A 20166-nucleotide genomic window follows, 5' to 3' on the forward strand; every position below is an offset into this window, starting at 1 on the left:
GTTAGTTAAACCAAAATGCACAGAACACTGTTAAACTGCTTGTTCAGAGAAACAAAGCCTGAGGTACTTACCAGTCTAATAAACTGTACAAAACAATGACAGCATCATAAAGGAGGGAAAGTAAACTGCAGGTATAAGGTAACTAACTGAAAGCAAAGAGAGCTCAGATAACTGACATTAGAATTCATCACAAAGAAAAGTGAAAGACAGAGGTATTAACACAAGTAAGCCCTGTCTTAAGATAAATTAAATGAAAAAAAAAGTACTGAGATACAGAAAGATGCATCATACTAAATGGTGCAGAGTTATGAATTATGTAAAATAAAGCATAGTACACTAGTTACATTTGGTAACACTCCATAAGTCTAGTTTTTCTTTACCAGTATTAAATACCACCACATACAATATAGATTACTTCAGCATACAGAACCACAAAAAAAAAGGCTGTATTATTACCTTTATTTCTCTTTGCTCTACTGATTTTTCCCATATTTGTTGATCATATGCTCCAATCTAAAAAGAAAAAAAAATATCTACATTAGGATGTAGAAGATATTGATCAGACAAAATCAAATCAACCTTCAACAAGAGAAGCATGAAGCCAGCAAGTTATTTCCTTGGGGAGTTTACAAAGAAATTTTTATCTTCTCCATTCCATCTTGGCTGGACAGGATCAAGCTAATCTGTAATTGAACAGTGACAGAGGGGAGAGCTGAGCCTCTCACACAGCCCCCAGCCTCATCCCAAGATTTGTGCAAGCCTGAGCACTGGGAAGACCACGCTCCCTCCCAACCCAGGTCAGGACTGCAGCCTCCATATGAGAGAGAGCAGAACTATGGCAGCTACACTGATAAAACTTCAAAAGAAATATGCACATCTAGTTAAACCCATAACCTCAATTTATTTTTTTAAACGATCTATAATTCCCATTCCACTGCACCCACTTTTAAAGCCAGATGGTCTCAGCTTTATCTCTTAACAGTGCACAGCAACCAGGTATATGGTCAGGCTGGTAATCAACCAGCTCATAGCCCAGGGGGAACCCAATGAATATCAAGAAACAGCATTTTCCCCATTGACTGTCACATATTTACAGGAAGGGCAACCTGAAACTTCAGAATTTAAGATGGTGACAAGAACAAGTCAATATAGGAGACAACATATCCAAGTCTTGTAAGAAGTTATCAAAGATCATCAGATTGCTTTGAACTCTACACAAACAGTATTTCTAGGTAATAATCAGTAATAATATCTTTTACTATGGCAATTTTAAAGCCTTGCCATCCCAGCTGTTCTACCTACACACATAAATCTTGTGTATCTGGGGATTGATTCACATCACACACTCTGAGCAGTTAAGTGTAAGATCACTTTAAGGTCACGAGAGAGAGACAAATGCAGTTCCTGAGACTCAAAGTTCCTTTTCCAGCTGCAGAGGTGACAAGCAGCACAGACACCTGACAGAGAGGAGAGAGGAACAACTCCCATCACCTGTGCAAACCTGCACAAATTCAATCCTACTGCAAGAGTGTGACTCCTCCTTCCAGCTCACAACTGCAGCAGACATGAGACCCAAGCACAAGTGTACACACCTTGTACCAGAAAACATTGTTCTCATTTTTCTTTTAGCATTTCAGCCTTCAGCATTAATTTACATGTTATAAAAGAAAGAAAGAAAAAGTAATTAATTAAAAAGGATCTTTTAGCCAAGGATGCAACATAAACACAAAAAAAATACTCAGGGAAACCAACACACTGATATAAACAAAATAATCTAAAGGTATCTTCTGTGCCTCTAAACCTGACCAATTAGTGGAAAAAATAAGCATAAAAAATCTAATTTAGAGTAGTAAATTCCAAAGCATATCGAAGATTGAAAGTAAGAACAGCAAGCTGAATTACTCTTTCCCAAATTTAAATAATATTTCCCATTCATAAGAGTTAAACAATTTCTACAGTTTGCTACTTTAAAATTTTGCAGAAGAAGCAATCTACTGGGCTTTTGTAAAGTAAATACTTTACAGCTTGCATTTGGAAAAAAAAGAAACTGTGGAAAATAACTAGGGACTCAGGCATAGCAGTGGGCAGAATTAAGCACTTACTACAATTAAAGTAATTAAACCAAAGGAAGTTTAAGAGCTAACTCCACCTGGATAACAGCCAGCAATTAAAAAGTCAATATATTGAATAACCACTCCACCCAGGCATTTATAGCTAATTGTTCTGGCTTTTTCTCTAAATACATTTCAAATGAAATTTCAGGCCTTTCTGGTTTTCATTAAATTTGCTAAGAAGAGCCCTGAGTAAAATTTTTGTGCTGTGTAACATTGTGTCCTCCCCTCCCCACTTCCAAAAAAATTTCTTTCCACAAGGACAGAAGGGGAGATGCAAGTCTGTGTCCCTCTCTGTCATGCAACAACCAAACGAGGAAGGAAGCCTTTGTGCCAATAAAGCTGCAAAGCAAACTCCATTCATAATTCCATTCATAGCTGAAACTAGTATAGAGTTGAAAGTCATTAAAACAGTGTTGTTCATTTAGACAAATACGTGACCATTTGTTAAAGGAATTCTAGGAAACAGACCCCAGAAGATATCTGACACAAGGAAGATGACAGATTTAAAATCTTCATTATATTTTCCTACAAATATTTCTTTTCCCTCTTTAGGCAGCACCTTCAATCTCCACAAACAGACAAGAAGCAGGGATTCTGCCATTCACTTTTAACACTGTCCTATAAAGAAATTAGTCCATCAGGATGTAAAATAAGAGATCCAGAACTACTTTAAAGGGCAGGGTCCTTTCCAACTGTTTTACTGGAGAAGTGGATCTGTCCAACCACCTCTGATCAAATGCAGTTATTGCCATCTGAGCACAGGACTGTTCAGCAAGGCATGCTGTGGGAACTGAAAGGAGTGGAAGAGAGAATTACAGACAGCAAGTACCATTACAGTCTCTTACACGGTTTTTGTTGGTTTTGGGGTATCTTTTTTTATCTACTTCCTACCACCTCCTTGTGTTTTAACAAAGTTTAAGCAGGTGCGTGCGCCACTCAACACATCAAATTCCAACCTGATACTCAACCTCCCTTCTCGCCATCTGCATAAGCATCCCTCTAAACTTCTCTTCCAAATGTATCAGATGAAAATACATGAAATAAAGACAACATTATAAAGTAAAATACTGGATACTGGCACACTTCATTTCCCACATTAAACAAAAATAGGAAGAACTAGTGTTACTCAAAAAAGCCAGTAAAAAACACAGGCATAATTTTTTTTTCTCTCCCTTATGTCAGAAAAGCAGATTTAGAGTTGTGAAATGTGTCCTGTGGAATTCATTGAAAGGTACATTTTTATTTACAACAAACTAAATTATAACATATAATGATTACCAGAGATGCTAGACACGTGTACGAATTAAAATCAACATAATTTGTGAATGAATTGAAGAAGGTAAGTTAATACTAGCAAACCTTCCTAGTTTTAAATTATTGAGTGCACCAGTGAATTTCAGCTTCAAAGAGTTTGGATTTACAATTATTTGCATTTGAATTCTGTTTTATGTTAAATCTAATGTAAATCTAAAACAAATATAGGCTCTTGGCTATTCATGTATTTCCTTACAACTGTACATACCTGCAGGACATGGAAAAGAAGCCTAGCACCCAGTCTAGCACTGAAGAAATTAAGCTCTAAAGGCAAGTAAAGGGAAGGAATAACCTTCCAGAGAAAAGATCAGGTTGGAACCTGAATAATTTAAATATACACCAAAGTTGATCAAAGCAAGGTCTCCCTCAATAAGCAGCTGTCCCAGGGCTCCTCCCAAGCCAGGCTTCAAGCTCCCTTGGCTGGAGCTATTCTGCCAGCAGGAATGCCCTGAGCAACTCCAGCACCCATTTACTCACACCCACTGTGCCTGGAGCCTTATCCCTCACTGCTGCAAATTCTGCACCAGCCTTGGGAGAAAATTTAAAGTACAAAACACAGGAGTCAAAAAAATGTCCCATTTTTAAGTACACAACTGTAGAAAATGCTTCTAAAATCTCTTCCAGACTTAGCACAAGACTCACAAAACTCTGTGTAACAGCTCATCACTGATACTTTCAAGCCACCAGTCTACCCTACAACTGGCAATAAACTGCTCTTAAAGCAAACTATAAAACACAATATCCCAAATTTATATTGATTTCACACAGAAATTTATTCTAATTTAATTTATGAAACACCTAATCAAAACTTGTATTCTATAACTTTTCTTTTGTTACAATTCAGCAGAAAATAAATTAACAAAAAGTTAGATAACAAGCCTATTGTCTCATTTTGAAATGTAACTTTCATCACCAAGCATCAACACAACCTTGTTATAGGAAACTGGTCAGTAATATGCTACAGGTATTAAAAATTGTGGTACAACCTACCTGTAGCTGAAGTAGATAAAGTAGATGTTATTTTATACACAGTTTAAATCATGCATCCCAGACCTCCTCAATGCCAAGATTTTATCCAGTCTATCCAACTCAGCTACCTCTAAAATTCTGAAGATCTCACACCTCAATAAATACCAAGTAAAGAAGATAAAAAGGGATTCTGTTCATTTTGCAGAATTAGCAACTGTTCTTCAAGCAACTATAAAAATTTTCAGAAAATAAGAAATTAAATGCAACTGAAAACTGTAGTCACTCTTTCACAATAGAGAAGCAGGTGTTTAACATCCTAAATTAACAGGTTATAATAAACTTTGAAATAGGTTTTCTTGGAAAAAAAAATTCCTTACAAGTAATAATTTAAAAAAAAAATCTAACTTGTATGTGAGTTGGCATGGGCAATTACAATTACACATTTGGTAAACTCAATAAAGCCAGCTCTTTACTGAAAGGTTAAATAAATTTGAGATCCTTTTTAAGTGCAGATTCCTCACAACATTTTCTGGGTTTAAAAGACATGTGCATCGTTTGCAATTATCTAAAATAACTGCACTTATTCTTTCCAATCAAATACCTCAGGAAGCATTTCATCAAATTCCTTCATACATGTGAAATTTGGCACCTGTACAGTTTGGCTGTATAACAGCAATAGCAATTAGCTTAAGTAAATAGTTAAGCTGTTGAAAACACAGCAATATTTAGTTCAAAGCACAGTGGAAAGGGCTTTAGCACTGCTCAATGCTTCTTCCCAGTGCCTTCCTCATAAGAGGCCACGCATGCATCAAGATTGAATTTGAGCTTTGTGAATGACACTGATATTCACTTTAAGCTAATGTAGTGATGCTATCAGCCTGTAGCCCAATACTTGCAAGGCCCTTCTGATTCTAATGGAATTGATCAATATTTCAACAGGCATTTATAATTTATGACCATGCAGACTAGCAAAGATTATAATCCTAAGAATACACAGTATTTCCTCCTGGATCATGAAACTTTAATGTTTATCAATAATGAAACTTGTGTGCTAAACTTTGCTCTTTAAAACCTCTGAACACTTTTACAAGCCACATCACAATAGTATTACAAATTCAGAATATGTAAGATCTAGAGTTCAGTAAATAAATAACGAAGTTGCTTCCTGGGAGTGTCTGACACCTTATTAAAATATTTTGTGCTAAAATATTAGTTAATATGCTTTATTAACTTCTACAGTCCAACATAATTAAAATAACTGCATGATTTGCTATAAATTTTACTATTAAGATAGCCATATAAAAATAATTTCTGTATGGGCAATATTACTAATTTTTACAGTATGTCTCATTTTCTCAAAACTTAGAACAGGATTATTAAAAGTTATTTTAAACTCCAGTTTGTTTCTACATTAACTGATCCCCACTGCAGTAAAGGTAATACTCTAGTAGATCAGCAGTATAATTATCTCTCAGGATGGGGTTTTTTCTGGATGTTTTTCATTTTCAAGGGTAGTTGGTTTTTTCAATCTTGTTTATGGTGGATACGTGGACTGGACAAGCTAAACTAAATTTAGCCAATAAAATATAGATAGAAATCACTATTGGACAGCTGTACACTGTCTGTTAACATCAAAGAGTTTAGTAACTTTTGGTCAAATGGAGAAGGAGAGTGAAGGGATTAAGGCTCTGTATCCTAAGGTGCAGAGCTTTGAATTTATAACTGCTGAATCATTACTTCTGATTTTAAAATATCCCAATACACCTCCCTTCTTCTTTTTTGGTGCCAGAGGAAGAGCTGATACCGGTTATTTAGAGAAAAATTAAGCAAGCAATTCAAACTTCAATAGGAGTTATTTATTATTAACAATTTGAATTGCCAACTAATGACCCACTTAAATTCTGCCAATAACTGCAACAGCACTGTATTTACAGCCATTTCACTGAACAATAATTGTACTAAGACTTACTTTAGAGATACCATCCCTTTCAGAGTCCAATCATAGCTAATTAAGCATTTATCAACTACATACTAATGTTTTTTTCTGAATTATTCTTTACAGATTAATTCTTCTTAAGATCTGTCAGCCATACTTATTTATTGTCCTGAGTAATTGTTTACAAATTTCAAGATATCTACGAAAACCACAAAACATCTCTTTTCATCACGCAATTAAACCTAAACTATATACAGAAGAACAGTCAGAAACCAGTTGCAGGTTAAACTAAATGAGAGTAGAGGAATAACCAAAGCTAGACACAGCATCCATTGGTGTTGTCTGAGGAGAGCTGGCCAAGAGCAATTCCATTCCTGGGTCCATGGCTACACTACTGCTAACAACACCTAGCTACTCTGCAAGTGTTAAGGATTTAACTCTGAAACATTTTATTTTTTTTTAATTATAATGTTGTTGCAGAAAACAAAACAGCCTCAAGATGTAACTGGGAAAAGAAAACCACTCTGACAGGTCATTATTCAGCATAATTCCCTGAAGACCTCTGAAAATCTAGCAGACTTTACTGGTGTTGCAACTGGGATTTTAGAATAGCATTGCCCTGATGTCCCTGATCATTTCCACTTCCCATAGCATGCTTTCCTTTTTGCCCCTGCCTCTGTCTGGGTGGCTAAAATATCAATCAGATCACACAGGAAGAAAAAAGAAAATGTTAGGCTATAATTTCACAAGGCCTAAGCAATTTAAGAATTAAAGAACCCCTCCCAAGACAGCAGGATTTCATCTTGTCACTCCCCTGCCATCAGATAGGTTCATCTCCTTGTAGACTCACAGTCTCAGTTTTAGCTGGATGTTTCCTGAACAAATTCACTAAATAAACGTATGGAAATCTGTTGGAAGGCAAAGCAGGCATGGGAGCCTACGGCAGGCAAAATGCAAGCCTGCTTTGTTCAGCCACAGCCCCTGCTGGAGTTCTCTTTTGCACCAGATTCAGAAACCAGAGTTTTGCCTCACCAAACAAGGCACTGAAGGTAAATCCCCTCTAGGTCAGGCAACTACTTGAGTACCAATGTGGAAGGAAACTCTACCTGAACATACATTTTCTTCCTCCATGCTCTGATAAATGCCAGCTCCAACACTTGTCAAGTTTCAGTACTTCAAGTCAGATGTTTCTAAATCAATGCAGTTTCAGCATCCAAAGTTTTAGGTAAAATAGCCATACAGCCTGTTCAATTTGGCTAAACCTGCCTTTGGTGCCAGGGTGAATAATGCATCATGTGTATTCAGTGCCAAAAAGGAAATCAGCTGGTTTCAAGGTAGGATATAATCATCATTTAACTCCTCCTTTATTAACTTAATACAGGGACCAGGTCAGGAAAGTTAAAGCACTGATAGAGTTAAACGTGGGCAGGGACCTCAAGGGCAACACAAACAAGCTTCTACAGGTTTGTTGATGACAGAAAGAATGCTAGGAAAAATATGGGCCCTCCGTGGAGAGAAACAGGAGAGCTGGTTACCAGGGACATGGAGAAGTTTGAGATACTCACATGTTTTTGTCTTGGCCTTCACTAGCAGGTGCTCCAAGCTGCAACCTGCTCTAGTGGAAGATGTCCCTGACCATGGCTGGGGGGTTGGAAAATGATGAATTTTCAGGTCCCTTCCAACCCAGGCCATTCTATGAATCTAAATAGGCAAGTATAATCTTGGACTGGTGAGCTGTAAAACACTGAATATTAAGATCTTAAAGCAATGCCATTAGAACGCTAATTTTGCCCTTTAAAGCCATGAGACAGAAAACATCTCATTTGCTTTATTGTGCCCTTTAACAGCTGTACCCAAGGGACACCCAGAGCAGCAGAAAGCTCCATTGGCAAAGTTAAATGATATGCAATCAGGTGCAGGATTCAGCCTCAATTCAATAAGTTTCACTCTGCCTTCCCCTACAACCATCCCCAAGAGAAGAAACAACATAATTGTACAAATTTGTTGGTAATATTGCAGGAGAAGGAGTTTCCCATTTTAGCAGCAAGGCTTCTGTAAGGATTGAAAATCAGAAAGTCGTTAAGGTAAATTTACATATCTTCTCCAAACTAGAAACCAGACCAAAAATTCCCTCTATTATTATCTGTAAAACTTGGAAGTATTTTAAGAAATTAATGCAGAAAGTTACAAGCAACAGAAGCAGTATTTTAAATTATTCATAACTATTATTTTTAACATCAGTTACTGTCACTCAGGAAATAATTCAAGCACATATATAGCATCAGTATCATACAAAAGTTATGCCACCAGATACTGAAATTGTATTCAATAAATGTGGGGTGTCAGATTTTTTTCACAGAAAACACTGATGGCTTTCTCCACAAAATAATTAATTACCAAGCTGAAGTAATTTCAGTATTGTGGTAGATACACATAATCCTAAGGATATTGACCAAGTTGTGCATCTATGTGACAAAGTGTCTGGAACCCTTCCAGAGAACCACACAGACACTCCTGCCACTCCCTTTTATTGCAAGAAGCAGGGCAGCTCCAAGGGCTGAAAACAAGCCAGGCAAAGCCTTTGTCACACATATCTCAGCACTGTACTCCCCAGTGCATCAAGAAACACAGCAGACATTTCCTTTATTTTATTTTCTACTGAATCAACCTGTATCTAGCAGATACCATGCCTTGAAAAAGTATCTCTAGTGGCTGGGAAATGCAAGCAATCACTGGAAGCACTAAAACTCTGTCCTTGTAACCTTGTATCTCAAATAACAAACTGTTGTAATACCACTCTGAAATTTTACAATCCAACTTAAAATAATCCAGAATTGATTACGGTATATTTATGAGACAGTAATCAGGGGCTCCAGTGCATTAAAAGCAGAGTAAATCTGTTGTCAAAACAGAAAAACATGTTTACATAATAAAAGGTCTGACCTTTTAAACAATTAAGGGTATTACTAAATCATCCTGGTGTAAGGAGCTCAATTTCAGACAATAGTATGAGTCATGAGTAAACTTGTTGTTTGCAAAACTTGCCTTAAGTAGGGTTGGAAGAACTCAATTGCTTAACTCTTTCCATTGAAGAGATATAAAAATGTCTCCTGAGAAACCAACAGACCTTTGAAATTCAGTAGAGAGACATATGAAATAAATATATTTTAAAATACATTAAAACTGAAAACTCAGAAAGACAAGAAGTAAGTTATGTGCTCAGTATTTCTTACACAGCCCAAACCCACTCAAATACTTCTTAGTCATCAATAACTAGAAATACCAGAAGTTAACTTTGTTTTTCAAAGCATTCATACACCAATTCATTAATCTGAAAACACCTCCCCAAAACAACAGCTTATTTTTTCTCATTTCATCATAGAGGGGAGTAATATCAATTTGATCAATACTGACTGCAACCCTGGCTCTCTCTTGTCCCAGAAGCAAACTTTTACTGCCACAATGTGCTACATTTTGATCCCTCCCCACTTTCAATTCCAGTTACAGGTGTGATGAGTCAGTAGATATAATCAGTGAGACAACTCTGACAACTACAATAAAAACTGAAATTGAAATTTAAAACTGGAGGCAAACAAGTCTTACAGTTCAGTATCTTGACGTCATAAGCAAGGACCAAAAAAAAGTCTGGTATCAACTAAACACTAGCAGAACTCTTTCTGTTCCCCAAATTGAAATCTTTGGTTTAAACAAAAAAATCCATGGGTAAAAAATACTGTGCCTTGTAACAGATTTAAACAAATAAATAAGCAAAATCAAGGGCAAAGGTGAAAGAGTCAGGATAGTCCCAGGAACAGATCACACACACCACACAACAGAGTTAGAAAACTCTTTGGGGTTACCAGCCAGATCCAGGAGAACCCTGAATTTGTGCCACCTAAGAAATTACAGTCTAATCCATATGAACATCTGCAACTTCTCTGCAATACAGCCATTTGTCTCAAAACATTACACTTCCTCATACTAAAGCAACATAACTTGTTCATTTGGCAGATCCCAGTCCACATGTGAATTGCAGTTAAATTTTTTTCACACCAGGGAGAAGACCAACATCTGGTTTATACATGATCTTCTCCCTCCTCAAGACAGCCCAGTCCTTCCAGAAGTAACAAAAGCCACCCCACCACAACTTCTTGCCATAAAGGCACTGTGCAATTCCTGGCCAAGCAGAGCTCTGTAAAAACCTACAGACGTTCACCACAGAAATGCTAGTTTTACTATAAATGAAGAAAATGGAGATGTGTGTGAAATCATTGGAAAAAAACAAGACAACAAGGGTTAAAAGAATGACCTGTACTGATAACAAGTAATCTGGTTAGGAGCAATGTCCTGGGAAAAGTAAAATTGAGGAATGGCTGGTTTATATCAAGATCAGAAGGTCTGCCCTCTGTAAAATCACACCACAGTGACTCATCCTGCCTTCCTAACATCAGGAGGATGGAAAGTTGGAGCACATCAAATGTGCCACTCCTTTTACTGTATGATCAACAGGAAACACACATGTATGTGAAAAGAAAAAAAAAATAAAATAAAAAAACTAAACCAACCAGACAACAAACATGAACTTCACTTAAGATTTACAGAGACTGCAGGCTCTTTCTTGCATCAAAGGACCATCTATATGTAAAGCTGAATATCATGAAATATCTGTCCAAAGGATAGTGCATCATCACCAACAAAATGTCAGGGACATGATGAGGATCTGACACCCAGCATCTCCTGCACTGCACAAAGGGATCCTGGCCAGACCAAATACAAACACAGCTTGGTGTCTGGATATCAGTAGCTCTACACAGTGAGTCAATTAAGTGTATGAGAGAATGAGTGGAAGCAGATAAAATCAACATCACTTTCCCCTTCCATGAGATCCTGCACTGAATTTCATTCCATTAGATCTTTTACAAGTCATCTTCCAAATCAGAGTAAATGGCAAAAAAAAAAAATAAAATTCACCATTAACTGTGAATTTTCAAGTTTTTAATACACAATTGAATGATTAGTGTAAATTAAGTCAGCAAAATTAATTTTTCTGCTCTTTCAACTGTACATTTAATTCACTGTTGTAAAGACCTCAACAAAGCAGACCTTATTACCTTATTTCCAGAAAGTAACTATTGCTTTGCTAGAAGCTAACCAGAATTTCTGTTTTGGAGACCACTGCATTATTTGCTTAAGGACAAGATGTTCCCTCTCCAAAAGACAGCTATAGACCCAAGGAAAACACTATCTCACAGAAACTTATTAAACCACAGACAGCCAAGACTCTTTCTTTCAGGTATGTATTATACAGTGTTTTTGTTACTGACAGAAAATTTGTTTCAATTCTTACTTTCTACTTAAATACAAGGATTCTTTTCTGTGCTATAGAAACAACATTCTCCTATACATTAGTTAACACTCTACTGAGAATGCAAAATTTGGTTTTTTTGCAGAGCACAGGTAACCCAAGAGAGTAAGGAGTTTTCAGCATAAACTAAAAGCTATTTCATGTCACTAAATGCAGTCACTAAATACTTTTTTACTATGGAAGAAAAGTTTCAAGCTACTCACTCTCATAATAGTGCTAACAAGTAATGCATAAGTACTTTATATTTGTTATATTAATATATAAACACAATAGGCCACCATAAAAACAAATAGAAATCTTACCTTTTTCTGGTACCAAACTATAGCATCAGTTACTTTGGACGCCATTTATTCCACTGAATTCACAGAGTCATTTTAGGCTGTTAACAGAAAGAGACAGAACTTTACTTCCACTTCCCTACGAAGGCCAAACAGGGAATGCAGAAACACTCCCGTTACCTGCAAATCACTGAACAGCTGTATTTACTTTACACATTGCCTCATCTCTATTTCACTAAGAGTTTGGTCTTTCTCCTCTGAGCAAACAAAAAACTACAAATCTGCTGCTACAGGAAATCAAAAGCACCAGTTTTGTCCTTCCTTCCCAGTAAAACACACAGGCTGCACAGAGATGATCTGTCATTGTCTCTCAGGAGCCTCACAAGTGCTTTATTACATGCAGTCTTTTTTTTTTTTCCTAATAAATTAAGCAACCTATAGTTATTAGCCCAACACAGTACTCTGAAGAGCAGCAATAATTATGATATAAAATGCAAGGAAAATTCATACACACTATTAGATATACTTGGAGAAGAAAACAGTATCAGTGCTAGAACTTCACTAATCGTAATTACCATCCTCATGAAAACAGTAGACCAAAACTAAGTCAAAAGGAGAAAACCAAGAAGGAATGGTATGGTTCTTTTAATGGTAACAAATAGCAATAGCATTAGTTAATCTCTGCCACTGTAATCAGCAATCAGCATGAAAAAAAGACCAAAATCCAACCTTTCAGCTTATGTAAAATATTTGTATCTTGAAACTGATTTTTACAGTGTTCCTTCATGTAATCAGTCAGCCAGAGTTCATTAAGAGAGGAAAGGAAAAAAAATAAAAACCCACCACCAAAACATAAAAAGCCTTCAGGTATATCTGTGCCTCTCCTGCACTGGGAAGCCCAGAACTGGACCCAGCACCCCAGGTGTGGCCTCACTGATGGCAAGGACATGGTTAAGGATGTTATAAGGATGGCAGTGACTTAGTCCCCAAACACCAAACTATACAGCAAGCATTTTCCAAGATCCATCCTGAGTAAAAATATTACACTTAAGATGTCAGTATCAACAATAACATTAACCTTATATTTCTTCATTAAAAGAAAACAAGAATTATTAACCTGTAGGGAGTTTATATAATAAAAGATTATTTGGTATCTACCTCTTGATTTAAAGATATTTGTTTACAGCTTTTACGGAGACAAGAAAGGCAAATAAAAATGCAACATTCAACAAAAGGGATAGAAACTAGAATTGTACAATAGATCAAAATGAGTGTCTTTATGAAAGACCTAAGCATTAGAGCAACTCATGCCATTTTATTGTTCATCATTATTCATCATTAATCATCACCAAAAAACTCAGGGTTTGGGTTGCTTTTTCTTTAAAGCAGGTATCAACCATATGAAGTTCATCAAGGGAAAGTGCCATATTCTGCACCTGGGACAAGCCTGGTTGTGTGTAAAGGCTGGGGAACAAAAGGCTGGAGAGAAACTGCAGAACCTGAGGTCCTGGTTCATGGGAAGCAGAACATGAGCCAGCAGAGCCCTGGCAGCCAGGAGGGCCAACCCTGTCCTGGGGGCATCGGGCACAGCATCACCAGCCGGGCAAGGGAGGGGACTGTCCTGCTCTGCTCTGCACTGGGCTGGCCTCCTCTCCAGTGCTGGGGCAGTTCTGGGCACCACAACACAAAAAGACATTCAGCTGTAGGACAGCATCCAATGGAGGGCCACACAGATGGGATTGTCCTGTGCAAGGCCAGGGAGATGGACTTGATGATCCTTAAGGCTCCCTTCCAACACAGTATGACTCTATTTATTTTAAAAATGACCCTCCAAAAGACTCAGTTCTGCACTGACATTGTTTGTTCATTCTTTTCTGACTGTATCTTTTAAGTAATGCATTGTATAAAATAAGAGTATGTCAAATGGACATACTCCTATTTTATACAGTGCATTACTTAAACTATATAAATAATACTGCCTTTAGCTTGGACATGCACCATGTACACTATAGTACAAACCTTCAACAAACGGATTGGTATTATATCAGTGCCTGAGGATTTCTAAGAGACATAATGCTACACGTGTTCATGTTTCCCAAATGATCCTATTTTTAAGATTTCTAACAGTGCAACTCCAATATCTTTACAACTTCAGATAAAACTACAACTCAAGAGAAAGAAGTGTCTCAGAGAGCTTAGACAGTCATTGAAAATTCCAGAAATGTCAGAACACTGACAACTGGTGCAACTGAGCAAGCAAACACCTCAATTTTTCCACTGTTGAAAATATCACGTAAGTCACATCAAGTCAGTTAAAGCTGGCAGCCCTGACTCTGTCAACATCTGTGATTGCTTCTACTTGCTTCTGATAACACAGTCTGTTTTTCTAAGAGCAACTATTAATTATAAAGAATCCACTGGCACAATAAATATAAACATAAAGGAAGGAGTCCAAGAGAGACTGCTATAACATGACATCTCACACAGACTGATCACCTTTCTATTCTCACCCATACAAAGCTCACAGCAGGAATTGCTTTCTTATTGGAAAACTTCTTCAATTAAACTTGACTTTAAAAATCCTTTGCTCCATTGGACTCAAAAGTGATATAAAACCCTTCCCCACACACACCACCTACACCACAGAGTCACAGTGACAGCAGCTCACTGCTGCAGAGGTGCCAGTGCAGGAAGGGGCCACACAGATACTGATCACATTTACACCCTCCTGCCTTCATGACCTCATCTTGGAGGACCTTTAACTCCTTCTCATTTCTCTTAAATAACACCCCCCTCAAATACAATACAACCTACTTCCTACCAGCCTAATCACAAGATGAGAAAAAGGTTGGAACAACTCATTATCAGCAGCAAAGAATGCTGAACCTGGACAGATGCCTTTTCCTCAACAGCTACATTAACTTGATGTCTTTCTCCAAGGTCAATTATTTTTCAGGAAACCAAACATTAACTCATGAATCCAAGACTTCGAACTGTGTCGAATATGAATAAAAATGGACCAGGCATTTTAAAGGCATTAACCTTTGCAGTAGCTTTTTAATTCACTCTAAAATCCTTTGCCTCAAGAAACAATTACCACACAAAACCATAAACCAAACATAAAGAAGTAGCTTTATTTGATTTCTATCAACAAACCTGCTATTTAGATTATCCATGGTTTTCATATTTTTAAGAAACTCTCTGCATTAAATCCTCCATAGAATCTATTTTGGTGGCATTTAAAGCTTATTTGCATACACATTTGCATAAACAAATGCAAAGATTATGCTTACAAAAGTAAATAAGACAAAATCATGGGAATGATGTCTCAAAACAGAGTTTGGTGTGCTAAGTAAAAATACATGTACTAGGAAATATCGCATGCTTTCTTCAAGAGCTACACAACCATTTCTGAGACAGCACAGTAATGAAAGTTGAAAAGTATTTAATTATTTCTGTGTTTCTGCTCGCAGGAGCTGGGATTTGTCTGTGGTCTGGTTTTTAGTTTGTCTCTAAGTTTTGGGGGGCTTAATGAGACATTATGTTTAAGATACTCAGCCTGAAGCTGCCTGTCTGGGTGAGGGATGGATGGAAACAACTCAAGGCACTGCAGCTGTCTGCCCACAGCTCACTGAACACCTTTCACTGGAGACTAAGTATTTTAGCAATTTCAGAACTCTGCATATTCATTACAACTTACCCTGTCATTCGTGTTTGCAACTGGCATTGATCCTGAGGTCAGCCTGTAAAAGCCTGGCTCTAAAGCACACCAGGATCAACTGGGTAAAAACGTGCAAACAGCTGACAGACAAACACAAGCAGACAGAGCAGCCCTGTCCTTCTGCCTGCTTCTCCCCTCATCCCCTCTGGACCCAGCTCTCCACGCTCTCTGTCAAATACCTGCATCTAGGACAGGGACCAGCTTCAGCACTCAGCTGTACAATGCCCTGTGCAGAGTAACTACAGCAAGATTAAGTTAATCTTAAATAGCTGAAGACTTCAGAGCAACACAAAAAAAAAAAACAAACCTCTCAGCTTCAAAGATTAGATAGAGCAACCAAATATAAAAGCTTGATCACAACCTCTCTGTAACAGTCAACAGAGCTTTCGTTACATTTTCATCAAACTCACAGTTAATGCTATGAACAACTAACAATAATTTTTAATCAAAACTTCATTACTTTCTTAAAGCTTAATAGCAACGACTACCTAGTTTTGGTGATCCCTATTCAAAGGTGGGGCTGCTTAGCTATTTCCCAGTTCAGGGCATAATCATATTACACAATCAAAGTAGCAGTTTCTCAAAAGCCACAGAAATTTATATATAGATGTCTTTAGGTAGCCAAAAGCTCAAGCCCCACAGTACTGCAGTGCTTACTGAGTAAGATGGGATTTAAATAAATTCAAAGTATATTTAGAAATTTTACTCATATCCACAGGGCTTTGGCGACCCTAGTCAGACATAAATGTATATACTTCTAAATGACAGTCTAAAGCAAACTGAACTGACAGAAGTTAAGAATAAAATTGTGCTCTTCCATAGTGACAAAGGAAAAAAAAGCTTTTTTTAAGAATATACAAGTCTAAGCAGCGTCAGCTAGCAAAAGGACATAATTAAAAATACAACACAAGCAAGGACGCATAGGCAAATAGTTGGTGTCCTTGCCTGTAAACACTGTGAATCACTAAGTATTTCAAGGAACCTGATCCCTTTATAGCAATCCCAACCTGAATGGTCAGGACACCATCCAGCTGTTGAGTCAAGACCTGAGTGTCCTTCTCAACTCACCATGATCACAGGCTGATGATGCAATGAAGCTGCATGTTCACTATACATCATCAGAATTAAAATTACAAAACTTAGGTTGCTTTTGTCTCAAATGTTTTTTAAAAAGTCATTGATTTCTAGTACCTTCAGGAAATTAATGGCAGTTTTTAAAAAGTTGTCATATAAAGCCATGAGAATACTACAACCTGGTTTCTTCAACTGCTTTCCAAACTAGAACTGTTTTACCATTATGTTAGATCCTCCACATTGCAGTTTCACAATCACAGGTGTGTTTTCACTAAGATTCCCTGGCATGCAGAGTAAGAAAAGACAATGAATCAGAACAGCAAAGACTAGGGCCTAAACTACTAATTTTATTGCAACATTTGTATCATACAAACTCTCTTAAAGCATCAAACTTGTTTATGCACAGCTAGAAAACAACTTTAACAAAGGAAAAAAACCTTCACTTTCTAAGTTCAACATCGAAATACAAGTTAACATTAGCATCAAATTGCTGACATTATTTGATACTTTCAGTTTAAATGAGCCAAACAAACAGCTCAGTCACATTAGGCATCTGCTGTTGACTGAAAAGCTGCTTCTGCCATGACATAAACCAAGGGAGGCATCCCTGTAATGCAGATACAGCACTAAACTTACCAGGAGTCATCCTTCCTCCTCTTAAACCCAGAGGAGTTCTGCCACTGCCACAAACAACAGGATGAAAGCCTTAAAGCAATGCTCCAAAAGAACCATTATTTTTCATGTGCATTACACATAAACCATTAAACCTACATCTCCTTTTTGAAAGGGAACATCAAATACTAAGCAATGCACTCACTGTTCTTTTTAAGTACTTTATCTATGCATCGCTGTTCTCAAAACAGCATTTCAGAATTGCAAATTGTATACAAGCAAATGAGAAACTTGTCACTCCCAGGTTCACACCTTTCAGTGGAGGTTTTATCATGTTCCTTCCAGCTACCCTTTAGAAAACCTGCAGCAGTCAAAACTGAAGGAAAAAAAAGTCAAGTTAAATTAAGAAAACCACAGACACTGCTGACTTAAGGACGATATCCAGCAACCAGCATGAAAAGTACTCTTCCTGCCATGCCTGCTGAGCCCCCCCAGGTTGTCTTGCAACCCAAGGTCGTAACAGTTTGTAAATAAAAAGGAATTAACATACTTGCTTTCCCCAAGGAAGACCAAAACTTTGCTAAAACTGGATACCAGCATTCCTAGGATGCTGCTCAGGAGAGTTAATTTTCAAACTCTGCCCTTCACTCCATTTCAAAAAAACCTCAAAAAACCTGAAAACGCAAAATGCAATCACCCCCAAACAACTGAATTTTAAAAAATTGACATCCCTAAATGCCTATTTCGGGAGGTTTTTGTTTGTTTGAGAAGGCCTCTTTCATCAGGCCAACAGCAGACATGAATCAGACCCAGTGCTGTGTATCAAACCTGCTCTTGAACAGAGATGTACCAAAGATGTCATGTGTGATGACAGACACACATCTGGCAGCGTGTCCATGCCTGCCTGTGCCTCCAGTGAGATGTCAGATGCTGAAAGGCTGACACCTTCTCAGGCCTCAGTATTCTGCCCACAAACCACTGCACCTGATCCTATTTCTGTGCTGCATATTTCCTTATAAGCTCATGCCCTTTATCACCCACCAGCCAAGCAGGAAGATATCACAGACACAGCACAGAGCATGTTGTGAGAACCAGCTTTCAAAATGTGACTGGAAGCAGACTCAGCCCAGCCATCCTCACTACCACAGCAAACCCACAATGTTTAAAGCAAAGAAGTGCCACACAAAATAACTGTCACCCAAGGAATACTTGTTTTGTCAGTGGATTACACAACTGTCTGAAATAGCAACAAAATGTTGACTATCAGGATTTCTGAGATTTATTTCAGGTTATGGTAAAAGAACATTGCGTGCAATTGTTGCAACCGCTGCAGACATTTCTGGAATCTCTGCCTTAAAATCTGTGCAACTTTCCTAATTTTGTTACATAACTGGTTCATGGCTCCATTTGAAATAACTTGACACAATCTCATAGATACCTCACTCATAAAAATAGGGGGGAAGGACTCTGAACTGAGAAGTCCAAGATTCTACACCTCCCATAATTTACTTTTGAGCCTGCTGCAATATTTATCAATTAGCAAAAAGTTTCCAATATTTAAACATATTCTGCTGCTCAATTAAGTAGGGAAATCCAAGCCCTTAAAGGGAACTATACTCAAGTTAATTTTGCTTCTTATCTACTATAAGAGGTTCCAGTTTCAAAATTCTCATCAAATACAGAAATTGCTGTTAGCTTACTGGATCTACAAGCCATTTCTGAAAATGCTGTATCTTTTTTTTTAAAAAAATTAAATAAAAACCAGCACATGGTTGATCTCAAGCTCTTTCTATTCCTGTTTTTTGTACTGAATACTACACGCACACACATACAAATCCCACTAAACATCTGCAATCTTATGCTGAGAAATTCCTGAAACATTGCATGTATACATCTGCTCCTACAACTGTAATAACTTTATTAAGGAACAGAATGCTACTTTCTTCTTTCTTGAGATTCTTAACTCAATAATAAATCTTGCTCACTGGAAATACTGACTTGTGTTTAGGAAGACATGTTTATCTGTCACCAGGCACTGCACAGCAGAGTTGTGGCTTCTTGATGACTACAGTCAGGAAGCTGAAAACCACTCCTAAATCACCAAGTTTGCATCATGTTCTACAAATAGTTATCCAGCAAGTTTTAGAAGCAGCTGAGGCATGAAGTGGCTGAGCTGTCGGAACAAGCTGCTGTCTCTTATAACAGCCACTGTTCTGTAGGAACAGAGTTGAAAATGCTGAGCATGAATTTTTAAATTATTAAAAAAAAAAAGTCTCTGGAGTGATCCAAGCAAGGAATTGCAGAGTAACAAGCCTTACATGTGTATCTGGCAAGGTCCTCAAAACAATCATTAAAAATGGAACACCATTATACCCGAAAGACTATCTGATAGGGTCTAATCAGCAGTTTCTACACAGGAAGATCATGTCTCGGTCTATCAGTATTTCTGGACATGTCAAACTAACTGATAGACAAGAGCAAGTGATAGAACATATGTGGACTTTCAAAGAACCTTTGGAAAGATGTCAAAGACTTCCAAAGAGTCTGTTGTCTATGAAAAGCAAACATTGCCACTGATTAAAACCAGCCAAAACACTGAACAAAATCTGGAATCAACATTCTTCACTGCAATCAGCTAATTGGATAATGAAGATTAACAGCAGCATCCAGTCTGCACAGAGCAGGCTGTTGATCACCTGATACAGGTGCCCAGCAGCTCCTTGGATCACAGACCCCGGGCCAGCAGCTCTTCCATTCAGTGCCAGTCCAAGGCAAAGTGCACA

The 20166-nt window shown here is 37.6% G+C and overlaps 1 protein-coding gene across 1 annotated transcript in view; it reads right to left on the reverse strand.

The window, feature by feature from the left end:
- PHTF2 (putative homeodomain transcription factor 2) overlaps positions 1-20166 on the reverse strand; it is a 62156-nt gene that overhangs the window by 36075 nt on the left and 5915 nt on the right. The window contains exons 2-3 of the mRNA XM_064421914.1: positions 12001-12077; positions 457-513 (exon numbers count right to left, since the gene is read on the reverse strand). Coding sequence (XP_064277984.1) covers positions 457-513; positions 12001-12045 — 102 coding nt within the window. The 5' untranslated portion in view covers positions 12046-12077. The remainder of the gene's footprint in view (positions 1-456; positions 514-12000; positions 12078-20166) is intronic.

Source organism: Passer domesticus, chromosome 5, assembly GCF_036417665.1.
Source record: "Passer domesticus isolate bPasDom1 chromosome 5, bPasDom1.hap1, whole genome shotgun sequence".
Taxonomy (NCBI): Eukaryota; Metazoa; Chordata; class Aves; order Passeriformes; family Passeridae; genus Passer; species Passer domesticus.